General features: G+C 41.8%; 1 protein-coding gene across 1 annotated transcript in view; it reads right to left on the minus strand.

Annotated features, from left to right (window-relative positions):
• ABCG1 (ATP binding cassette subfamily G member 1) overlaps nucleotides 1-8,229 on the minus strand; it is a 60,535-nt gene extending 52,306 nt beyond the window's left edge. Inside the window, exons 1-2 of the mRNA XM_042868033.1 lie at nucleotides 8,125-8,229; nucleotides 5,005-5,248 (exon numbers count right to left, since the gene is read on the minus strand). Of these exons, the coding sequence (XP_042723967.1) occupies nucleotides 5,005-5,248; nucleotides 8,125-8,166 (286 nt within the window). The 5' untranslated portion in view covers nucleotides 8,167-8,229. The remainder of the gene's footprint in view (nucleotides 1-5,004; nucleotides 5,249-8,124) is intronic.
• Nucleotides 8,230-12,811: the final 4,582 nt, after the last annotated feature.

Genomic DNA, 12,811 nt, shown 5'->3' on the forward strand with positions numbered 1-12,811 from the left:
TTACTTTATGGTACTCATAACGACAGCAGTAGAAAGCTATGGCACTGACTCTTCTATAAAATCCTCTTGCAAATAGTCTTCAGGCAGACCTACGTTTAAAACCTACGCCTCAATACATATTTCTGTAGTTTGTATTTTAAGCTGCATTTTCAATCTGAAACAGTTTAAGCAGGTAGTTCAGAAGCCAAGGTAAGAGGCACAGTCTCAGCTCTTTTTCAACCTGGTAAGACAGTGAAATTTTGAGCATGGTTTGCTCTGAAGCTCTGTGACATTGCATTTCCTCATTTAAGAAGCCCACATGTGATCTCATAGAGTGCTCTCCCCCTCTGAATCAGCTGGCTCCCTCATCCTAAAACAGAAGAGAAGGCATTCTAGGACTAAGCAGTTCTATTCTTTCTTTGAACGCTGAATTTTCCTTTCTCTTGTTTTGCCAGTTTGTCTTAAACTTTTAAAACAAAGAATCTGCTCCAGCAGTCCTGGAGGTATCTTATGGAAATCTTGAATGTTGGTGGCCTGCAGGAGACTTTTGCAACATGCTAGAACAAAGATTGGAATCAAAGAGGGAGTCATTTTTGGTTCTGGAAGAGAGTGGTTAGGCTATGATCCTTAACCTCAAAAGATCTGGATCAAGTCATTTATCAGTCTCTTTTCTCTTTCATTCAAAACGAATTCATCCTACCAGTTGAGTAATTCCTATGTGAGGAATTCCTAAGCTATGTGAGACCTTCTGAAAATTTTATCTTTGCAGCATTTTCCAAATTCCCATATTGATAAGAAGTCTTACTGAACTGAATGGGGCAAATAGAGCTTCTTTGACCAAGAGCTCACTTGCCAGATTCATTCCTGTTAACACCACTGACTTAAAGTAGAATTATACCATAAATCAATCAGGCTTAGCGGCAACCAAATCTTTACTATGAGTTTAATGAAAATTTATTAAAACAAGTGGAACAAGCTTTTTTTGTAGCAAGATGCACTTATCAGATAATTCTGGGAATGAAAATGCACTTTCTTGTTTTTAAAGAGAAAATGAGATTTGGTAGATAAATTAAGCATGTTAATGGAACAGCCAACCAGGACCTTAGAATTAGAATTCTAATTTAAGACTAATATGTCATAATTAGTTGCTTTTTTTTTTTTTCCACTGTTGACAAGCAACTCAAATTTAACTTCTCTGTGCTTTTAATAAAAAGTAAATGATATTACAAATAATTAGTTCAACTGTCTGAATGATACAGCAAAGTACAGAACACAATGGCAGAATTACTCACAAGTCCTCCTTTTGTTAATTTATAGTCTAACCTTGACATTACTTTACAATACCATTCTCGCTGAGGGGAGTATATTTTTCTTTATTGTTGCTTTTTATTTGAATTCCTCTCCAACATATTAACATAAATTGTCTTTCAGAGCAAACTATACTTCTCCCTTTATGATCCAACACTTGCTGAAAGGTTTTCACTAATTCATCACAGTTTTGGAAAAAAAGTGTAGAAATAGCAGATTTTTTGTCAAGCTTGATCTTAGAATAGAAACACCACTAGTTTAAAAGGCCATTTTTAGACTGGCATCCCTTGTCCCTTACTGCTGTGAACAGCACCAAAGAACAGTATGAACTGAGATACATCTTCCATTTTTTCTTTTTTTCTCTTTTTAAGCTTGTACATACAAGCTTACTGTTGTTTGGTTTTTCTGGTTGGTTTGTTTTTTTGTTTTTTTTTAATCAGATGGATTTCCAACATTGGACTTTCTACTTTTTGCCTAGTGGAGAAATATTGGCAGTATGTGGACAGTTGTACTAGATGGCATTGGTCAATTTAAACATCTCACTTCATGGCAACAAGAAATCCTTTTCACACAGAGAATCCCAGTTGAGTGCAGATCTAAGAGAGTCATCAGCATCTGAGGATAAAACATTACCCATCTCCTGAACCTAACACTTTGATGCCTACCTTCATTTAAGAATATTTAGCCAATTCCTTTTTCCATCTTCTATTTTGCTTTTGGAAAACCTTCTCTACTAAAATCAATGCACTTGGATCAATTCTTGGAGTAGGAAGAAAGTTTCTTTCTAGGTTTCCATAGTTTGGTTAGTAACTCGGTGAATCACAGAAGTGTTGCTTGGAAGGGACCTCTGCAGATCTAAGCTAGCCTTCCGTCCAAAACATGATGCTCACCAACACCAGATCATGCCAGCTGTGGCTCTGCCTAGCCCAATCTTCCAAACCCCCCAGCATGGAGACACTACACCATCTGAGTGGATTGTCCCAGAACTGCATTCCTCTATGGCTAAAAACATATTTCCTAACACTGTAAGCCATCCAAAATGCAGTATGTCAGCTGGCAATACCTACAGGAATTTGGCTCCAGTGTCTTTAGAGCTGCCCTTTGAGTAGTTTTAAATCACTACAAGATGATCCCCCAGCTTTCCCTTCACTCGACCAAACAAGAACAGCTTCCTCAGTCTCTCTTCATACATCCCCAACCAATTTTTCATTTCTCTGATAGACACTTCCTAACCTCCCACTACCTCTGTTGAACTGGAGGACGCAAACCAGATGCAATGTTTCTGTTGTGCTCTCTCCAGTGTTAACTGGAGAACCTCCTGGCCACATCCTTCAAAAGGTAGCTCATTACATTGTTTGCCTGACTTGCAGTGAAAGTACTCTTTGGCTTGTATTCAGATTGGCTGAATAAACTCCTCCCAGATTTTCTAGATCCCTGGTCAGCAGAAGAGTGCCAAGACCTGCTGACAGACAGCATTCCTCACAACCACTCAGCAGCTGACCTTAGTGATCAAAGGAAAGACATACAAGGTCTAAGCCAAGTGAGGAGTAGAGAATAAGAACTCCTGCTCATATACCCAGGTAACCAGAAGCTGGAGAATCCATGTTTAACAGTCATTCACGCCCACAGCCAAATGCCACAACTGGTCCTTTTTAGCAGCAGGACATTTCGTTGGGATGTGCTCTTTGGTTCAAGCCAAATCATCCTCAGACATGTCAACAAATGTGGACAGTGGTTTTTGGTTCAGAACTTTTTGACCATTTTTGGCTAGTAGATAAAGAATTCCAGGTAAAATCCTCAAGTTTTTACACCCTATGCAATATAGTTCAACATAGTTTCATTTCTTGGGGGAAAAAGAACTTCAAAATTTGAGTTTATTCTAATAAGATGAAAAATAGTTTTAAAAGCATGAAAGTTGTTTTCCAGCCAAGTTCTACATGCAATCTTACTACATAATTATAGAATACGTGTGCAAACATACAGTTTTGATGTTGAAAAAAAAAAAAAAAAAAAGATTAAAGCCACAAGTTTGCACCTCCTTCAACAAATAAATAACCGTATGCTTAGGCTATCCAGATATGGAACCACTTCCTTGGCCACAGCACAGTGTTTTTCATATCACACATTTCTCTACAATTAAAGCCTCGGTGTTGTGATAATGTCAAAATTTCCAGTCAGCAGCAATGTACTTTGTGAAATAATTTCAAGTGGAACCTCTAAACTAGTGGACTTACATATTCAAAGCAAGTGCAGGTACCTAATATGGCTCTGTCAAGCACCACACTGGCAGGGTCTTATCATTTAAAAATAACTAAAGCACACAACTGTACCAATTTATATTACTAAGAGAGAATTTCTTAAGGAAGAGCAATTATGTCACTTAACACACAAAACTTCCCTTAATATTTCAGTAATTTCTTTCGGGCTTCCTTCTTTTCACTTGGAGGAATTTACTTCACGACCTAGTTTTCCTGTCAGAAAGATGACTAGTCACACACTTACACACACACACACACACACACACAAAACTGCCCTGAAAACACATGGCTTACAACAAAGCAGATGAAAGTATAAAAAGAATGAATGCAAAGCAGATGAAAAAGGACAGAACCACTTTACACCCACCTTTCAAAACTGTAACAGACCAAAAGCATATAAAGAACAGAGTTGAATATGCCCTCCCAACTCCCATCAACATTTCAGCACTGGAAGCAATGTCTCAGAAATATAAAGGAAAATGTATTGTGAAAAGAAAGTGGTAATGCTTCCATTTCTTGACATGCATCCAATGTCCATACTGTTTTGATGTGCCTTGTGTTGCAGGCTGAGAACTCTGTGCCACGTATTGGCAAATTAAGTAGCAAAATAGCATCCCCGTACTTGGCTAAAGCTCAGGAGTTAGTCCTAGAAATAGCCAGCAATTTCATCAGTTAAAAGAAATCATAAACTTAAAAGATCCCTATCTGAGAAAAACCAGAGTCTTGGAAGAGCTGACAATCCTACAGCCCATGGCACTGATTTCCAAACGCAATGTTTTAAGAGAATAATCATCTTGGTTTCAAATGCCTTCTGAAATTCTTAGATGCTTACTGTTCTTAAAGGATACTTTTAAAATATTTGACAAAACCTTGTTGTAGAAGTAAAAACTAACAAACAAAAAACCCACTCCCCTCCCCCAACCTCTGTCTTTAAGCTACTGCATGCTCTAATCACCCCCAACAATAAACAAGCAAAATCACAGGACAGATGACTGGCAGCACAGAAGTACAGAACATACTTCAGATACTTTAGAACTGGGAAGCAAACAGTTAAATAAGCTGCAGAATTTCCTGTTTCTCAGAGCACAGAAAAGTTCCCTGTGGCCTCCATATTCCTCAAAACAAAGTGATGTCTGCTTCCAGAGCTGGGTCAAATGCTGCGCCTGAGCTTCTAATCAGTCCTGCAGCAGCTTCTTTATGCTCTCTCTTCAGCCATAATACATTTTCTAGGTTTTGTTCTTTGTTTTGTTTGTTGTTTTTATTTTTATTTAGAAGGAGCTATTTATCTCCATACTCTTAGGAGTTTGATATATTAAGACCCCAAGTAAAAAGCACTGTGAAAACACGCTTCCCTTACTTGCTTTGCTTCACTAACCTACAACAGACTCATTTCAGCTACCATGACTATCCACACAGGCAGTAACATTTGTATAGTTGCTAAAATATGACTTTTCCTCACCTTTCTTCCTCCACCACGGCCCTTCTTGGACAGAGTAGGACAGTTCTTTAAACTCAATATTTACAGCTGGTCTGCGTGGTAGGTAGGAGAAACGGTGAGCTTCTGTCAGAGTATTGTCCACTTTTTTCAAGTGTCCATTCATCAGTCGAATGTCTTGGTTATCTGTGCCATTTGAGACCACTTCATCCACTGAAACACACACTGACTTTGGTTCAACCATAGTACAAGCGGAATTGCTGGCGTTCTAGAGAGAAAGTTGAAGAAGAAGCAAAGTTCACGTGCTTTTGTTTGGGAACACATTTCAAAACCTTCTGCATAAGAATTATTATTATTTAGAAGTAAAAATCCAAGCACATAATCCAGAAAAGTATGCTTAAAGGTGAAAAAAACAAAACAAAACAAAACAAAGCCACCTTTTATTTGTTCCACCAGTGTCTTCACAGAAGAGGCATAAAAGAGCCTGCGCACTTATGGCACACAAAAGGCAGTTCCTTTGGCATTAGTTTCCTCTCAAAAGCTAAAAGCAGTAGCTTTTGAGCTACATCAGTAGCTACATCAGTATCTACCTTCAGAAGTGAACAGCTCTTGGACCAGATTAATACAGCAGAAGAATGCAATTTCTAAGTACAGTCACACTGTGTTCCTTCCAAGAATGGAGTTCTAGTTGCTCTAATCCCGGGGCTTGTACTGGGACAGAGTAAAAGGATGAAGAAAGTTAGCTGAACAGTTTTTTGTGCAGGAATGTCAAAAGATAGCCACTCAAAAAGTCCAAGACTTATCCCTTCAGATCAGAACACACATCTGTAAATGTGAAATTGTACAAGTTATATTTCTGAAAATTTTGAAATGTGCTGTTTTCTGCCTTATCTGTTCATGTAGCGATAGTTCTGGAGAGTCTGCAACCTACAGCAGTACAAGAGGAAAGCACAAAGATTTCCATCCAAAATCTTTCCTTATTTGACAGCAATCCCTAATGGAAATCTTATCAGCTACATAAACATACTAAACCCTGTTCCAGTACTAGCACTGCTGACACTGCAAGGTCAATGCTCTCAGCTCACAGCCTCTTGCCATGCTTTGCCCAGCACAGCACTCAGTGCAATTCCACTTGTCATTCTTTGGACTGAGGCTCTTTCCTTTCCTCTGCTGATCATACCAGAGCCTGCAGCCTGCCCTTCTCTTCTAATTTACACACACAAAAATCTGAACTTTTTCCATTTCTTTTACCCAAACGAGCACCTTGCATCAATATCAACAGGGTACATCCAAAGCCTAAAGGAAAACAGCCAGGAATCTTCTTCAGCTAAACAGAATTTTGAACAGTTCAGAGGATGTCCTTTACTGTAAGTATGTAACATCATATGTCATGTAACAGCTGTGTAACATCTGTGTAGTTGTCTACTATAACATGTTTTTAATGCAGATCTGTATCAGAAAATAATTCCATAGTTGGCTTATGGCCTAGGCTTTCCATCCTGTCACTGCTATCCAACAGCCTACGTCACTCCAAAGGTATCTGCTGAAAAGCAGATGTCCTACGCTTCTTTCAAAGGTGCGAGTCTTGAACACTCTCAACGAGGAGCTGTAGGTCATGCCACTGCCAGCTTCTATTCGCCCTCCAGAGCAACTATGTCACACTGTCACTTCAGAAGTCGATACATTTCCACTGTGCCACTGTCATCCTCTCTGTTGGGGAGAATGGTCTTCCCATTTATATGGGGAAAGTAGTGCTTTCCAGATCGAGCACTTACCATGAATGCTGATGAAAAACCCTAAAGCACAGTCCTACAAAACCAGTAGAGTCCGGAGTCCTACAAAACCAGAAGACCGCAGTCTTCCAGTTCCTCTTGGTTCTAGATGTAAAAATCCAATCTGCTCACCACACTGTCTTAAGTGAACGACTTTAATTATGCTCTCAAGTGACTGAGAGGTCAGGTATCCAGTAACACTTACTCCTGATTTCTTAAAGAATTGATTGTAATGGCACAGAATTTGAACAAAACAAGTGTAATGTGAAACATCTTAGGCTTGAGTCATTAAAGCAAGGGGACCTCCCTCTTCCTTTAAAAAATTATGAGATGGTGTGTTAATAATATTCTTTCCTGAATGTTTTCAAGGCTTAACTTTGAAACTCTCTGATTGCTTAGTTCACAGAACCTTCTGAATGTTTTCACGTGTCAAAGAGAATATCCAAAAAGTAGCCCTCAATGAGCAGGTCACCTTGAGCAATCAAGGGACAGTGAGGGCTCCTCCAGCTTATTTCAATCCAGAAAGAAACATGCTTGCCAGACAACTTTAACCAGCCGTGAGTAGGAAGCCACTTGTATTCCTGGGATACTGAGCAAACCGTTTTGGGCTTGCATGGATTGAAGCGTCTGCTTACAGCAGACCATGACACAACCTGTCCAGCCCTTAGGTCACACGCCAGCCTCTTTGGGGGACACTGCCCCAGAGGGCTGGGGCAAATGAATCCCGCTGGCCGTCAGGTGGGCGCTGCCAGTTCACAGAGCCGCAGCCCTGCACAGTGATTCTTTAAGCACACTTCCGTACAAACACAAACAAGATGCTCTCTGCTCATTGACGCAGCGATGTGTGCAGACATCAAACCGTTGTCCGTCTCAAACAGACAGAAATAGCATATGTACTGAAAGACAGCGTTACATCGCAGCTGAGCTCACGCCGTTGTATTCCTCAGCTTCCCGTACAGCGCTCAACCGCTTGCTGGTGTTTACCAGACACGGCAGCAGACACGGCAGTGAAACGGCAGTGAAACGGTCCCCCACGCTCTGCAAACAACTTCCCTCTCTCATCAAACCGAGGCCGTTACGCACCAAGCCGATGCTATTATGCAAAGACCCGGAGAGGTTACGGTCCTCCCGCAAATCTGTTTTGAGAACCATCGGAGAACGCCCGCAGAAGCCCCTAATCCCCTTCAGCAGCTCAAGCCTAGAGGTAACTGCCGGTCAAACTCCGCCGTCCTTACAGCTGCCGCTGCCGGGCTACCCCCACCCCACAGCCGCCCCGCGCCGACGGTCGCCCCCCGCCCTCCGCCCGCTGCCCCTCACGCCCCCTCGTTCCCCGCTGACCCGTGAGGAAGCACGCAAGCAGGTCACCCCTTACCAGAGCGGTGCCCAGAGAGAAAGCCGCCATCAGGCATGCCATGTGCCCCGCTGCCCGGCCGCTTGCTCCTGCCGCTCCTGCTGCTCCTGCTACCGGCGGCTACCGCTCCGCCGGCGCCGCGCGAAGCCCTCGAGAGTCGCCCGGATTGGTGGCGGAGGGAGGGGAGGAGGGAGCGGCCTCCTACCGCGCCCAGCTGGCCCCGCCCGGCCCCGCCGCGGGCTGAGCAGCGCGGTCCGTAGCCGCTCACTTCCCTTGGGGTACGGGGGTTGTCCCCGCTCTGGGCAGGGCGTGGGGATCCTGCTGGATGGCGAGCTGGACGTGAGCCAACAAGATGCGCTTGTAGCCCAGAAAGCTAACCATGTCCTGGGCTGCATTCAAAGAAATGTGGCCAGCAGGGTGAGGGAGGTGATGCTGCCCCTCTGCTCTGTGCTGGTGAGACCTCAGCTGGAGCACTGCATCCAGATGGGGAGTCCTCAGTACAGGAGAGATGTGGTTCTATTGGAGTGTGTCCAAAGGAAAGCCACAAAAATGATCTAAGGGATGGAACACCTCCCTACAAGGACAGGTTGAGAGAGCTGGGGCTGTTCAGCCTGGAAAAGAGAAGACTCCAGGGAGACATGAGGGTGGCCTTTCTGTATCTAAAGGGTGACTATATGAAAGAAGGAGAAAGACTCTTCAGCAGGGTCTGCTGTAATAGTGGAAGGGGAAATGGTTTCAAACTAAAAGAGGAGATACTTAGATTGGATATAAAGAAGAAGTTTTTTACAGTAAGGATGGTGAGACACTGGCACAGGTTGCCCAGAGAGGTGGTGGATGTCCCATCCCTGGAGACATTCAAGGTCAGGTTGGACAGAACTCTGAGCAATCTGATCTAGCTATGGGTGTCCCTATTCATTGCAGGGGAGTTGAACTAGATGGCCATTAAGGGACCCTTCCAACACAAACAATTCTATGAGTCTATTTAAGTAGGAACCCAAACCACATCCTTGCCCATTAAGTGCACTGGATGGTGTTTGTGTGCTGTTAGCGTTGTGCTGGCACTTCCAACATGAATACAGATCTACATCTAGATTTCAAGTCAGAGTAGTCCGCCTCCCTACCTAATGGCAGAGAGCTTGGCCCAGCCAGGAGCCTTCCCTTGTGCATCTGAAGTTACGTGCCCTCTGGGCCCATTTTCCATAAGCCCTGGTGCTCCCTTCCCTCAGGTACTATCAGAAAGAGTGTAAGGTAGATAAATCATAACAGGGATCTGAGAACTGGATTCAAAAATGTTTTATACGTATCTCCCATAAGACCTGAAAAGGGCTGTAAAATACGGCTATGGATGTTAGGCATTTAAAGATGTCACATATTTTGACTGCTGGGCAGAAGGAGATACAGAGAAAGTGCATGAGATATCCTCATTTTAGTGCCCATGTGATACAGCCACAGCGCAATGCTTAGTTCTCCTGCCTTTCAACTTCTTGAGAAGAAGCAAGATAAAACTAGTGTAGCACAGCACAAATGGAGAGTACTGAAATCTGCTGCACAAACAAAAGTTTTAGTTCAGGTTCTAAGCAGCTTTTGGCACTAAGGTTGAATAGTGCAGTTCACAAAGCAGTTCTGCAGAGAAAGGTATGCACAGTTTGTCTGCTTTGGGAGGACCTATGCTGCCCGCCAGGACCAGTCCAGCATGAAGGGAGGTCATGTTATTTGGGATGAAGTGACATGGAGATACAAACCCTCCTCACGTGGGGCACAATATGAAGACAAAGGAGGGCTCCATCACTCATATTACTGTCCATGGGAATTCTGCATGAATATGAGTGCATGATCACATCCCAGGGATTTATTTTTTCACAGTGGCTGCAGTATCAGTGCTTACCAGAGCTTCCTGTAAAACACTGAGACATAGAAACAGGTTTCACAGAAACTGAATTCTATTTGGTATCTATTTTGATATCACACAGGGAAAAAAAAAACGATTACATAAGAAGCCTGCTAAAAATAGCAGTCTCCTGCATTCCTACATTCCCTCATTAACTCTTCCATTAGCTTTAAGGGTGATCCCCTGGTCCCTGCAGACAAAAATATTAAGAACGCAACTCTGAGAAGAAAGAAAAGAGAAGAGAAAACCATGTTAAAAAAATCCAGGGCAAAAAAAAAAGAAAAAAAAAAAAGAAAAAAGAAAAAAGGAAGCTACAAATGAAGGTGAGGACAAGCAGGCAGGAACAAAACTCTCACTCCTAAAATAGATGAGGAAACAGTAGTAGCTTCCAGGCTTTACAGCAGGGTAAGCATTGCAGGCAGTGGGTTGGTGCAGCCCACGGGAAAGAAAAAGGACAGCACAAGAAGAAATGAGCTGGGGAGGGCAGGGCAAAGTGGGAGCATGTCAGCAGTAGGAGGGGACAGATTTACAGCAGGAGTAATTGTGGTGTCTTATTGATAGCTGTGGTGTCTCTGTACAAGATCTAGTTCACATGGAAAAGCAGTATAGCCTGGGGGAAAACAGCACCCAGCATGGATGTAGTTGATAAGGTACAACATGTAGGAAAAGTTTAATTCAGAAGAGTGAAATAGGTGGATGAGGAAAAGAAAGTATAAAATACAAAATATTCTAGATGGGGTTTTCATTAAATATATATATATATATGTATATATATATATATATACACATGTATACACACCTTGGCTGTAACTATTTGCAGCTTTTTGATTTTAAGTGGTTTAGGGTGAGTTAAAGGAATTTTGGAGAAAAGATTTAGAGAGTTTTCAAAACATTTTCATTGTTTTTAATATTTGCCCGAGAAAAGCATTTGGAGTTTTCTTATCAGAACTGTTCCTATATCTACCTAAAAAGCCAAAGGATCTGTGAGCAGAAAGAAGCTTATTCCAATGAGTAAAATGCTCACATGCAGTTATTGACCCACATTAAAACCCAGTAACAACAGTTCATCCCAGACAGTTTGTCACCTTGCTGTTTCAAAATATCCATTGCTTTGGATGGTTTCTGAATTATGTTTTTTCTCTTCCTGTGCTCTGCCCCAATTATCCTGTAGATCTAATACAGCAAGGGTGAAAAGAACATCAGTAGGTTTGTACAGCCAAAAGGTGAGATTGAGAAAAGCTCTTATGATCTGATTCTAAGCAAGGCTGAGAGCCTTCATTTCTGGCAGCTAAGAGCTGCGAGTCTTCATGATGCCATGCAGCTGAAAAGCAAACAGTCATGATGATGATGATGATGATGATGATGATGCAGTCTTACTGGAAGACAGTTGTTTGAAATAAAGAGATAATTTTCTATTTAAGTACCCATACATGGCTTTCGTATGATAACGTCAGAAAAAACACCAGTGACATTTCAGATTTTCCTGTGCTACTAAGAAATTCTTACAAGCTCTGAGCTCAGTACCCAACTAAAAAGTTACAGCACTTTTTGGGAGTGGGCTGGAAATTTGAAGAAAGATCTCAGCAAAACACAATAAACCCCTGAATTAGACCAGATTATTCTTTTCCCTTTCTGCTGTTTACCTACCCTGTTTTAGTGGAACAACATTATAAACCCTCTCATTTTTTCTCATGTCTTTTTGTACGTGACATTAATACTTCCCTTTCTATACTGGAAAAATTCTCATAGTGCTATTTGAGAAGAATGCAGTCAGTCGGTTTAAACAGATCTGCCTTGAGATCTATTTAATATTGAAGAATATAATCAGTCATTCCTTTCATGTTACCCTCTGTTTAATGGGTGGGATTCATCTCTAATTTTAGCTGCCAGGAAAATTGTTATCTAAGCTAGTCATGCAGAGCCTTTCAGTCACTAAAGAGAAATGGGTCTCCACAAAAGAAAATTCAGTCTTCTTAAATATTTACCTTGATTTAGGATGAATAGGCTTCTAGACCCATCTTGGCTTCCCAATCAACTAGGGACTTGAGACACCTAGCTGGGATTAGCCATGGCCACTGCTACAGAGATGGGTACCATCTAAGTTGTGTTCTTAGTCCGCTTTTGTCTTCAACTTACATTTTCAGGAATGACACAAGAGGTGTCACCTGTTTATTTTACATGAGATATCATGTCTGTTTTTATAGCTGAGTGCTCCAATATCCAGAGATTCAAGGGCAAGAAATTCAAGAGCTAAGGACCAATTTATTTCTTACCAGTTTTAGTTGCAATTCATTTGTATGGCTACTGTCTATTATACTGATGGGAAATACTAGGGCTTACAGCATTCACTTTTGATACAAGCAGGTTATTTGTCTGAGTTTTTTAACTCAAGCATACAGAGGTGAAATGGAAAAAAACCAGCAATAGGTGCACCAGATTAGCTCAATTCTGCAGAATTTGATTGTCCATTACTTTATATTTAAGTAACCCTCACTTACCATAGCCAGCTGATCCCAAGACATGCTAGTAGAGAAAAAGAAAGCACATCATCCTTCTTCCTGCTCAAACAAATAGAGTTATTTTCTCTGAGATGGAGCATAATTTATATGAACTCACTGCTTTCAGTTGATACCAACATAATACACTCACAGTAAATTTACTTTCCTTAGTTATAGTGAGATGAGAAATAGTAAAATGTCATCCTCACGTCACACTGGAGGCAGATAGGGACTGAGTATCTCTAGGGAAACGGTCCCCAATAAAGAGGCTGTTTCAGACAGCCCTACAGTGTTGCCCTATCTGGCAGCCTCCCAAAAGGAG

This window comes from Lagopus leucura, unplaced genomic scaffold, assembly GCF_019238085.1.
Source record: "Lagopus leucura isolate 7727_CA_CO unplaced genomic scaffold, USGS_WTPT01 Super-Scaffold_100001, whole genome shotgun sequence".
In the NCBI taxonomy this organism is placed as follows: Eukaryota; Metazoa; Chordata; class Aves; order Galliformes; family Phasianidae; genus Lagopus; species Lagopus leucura.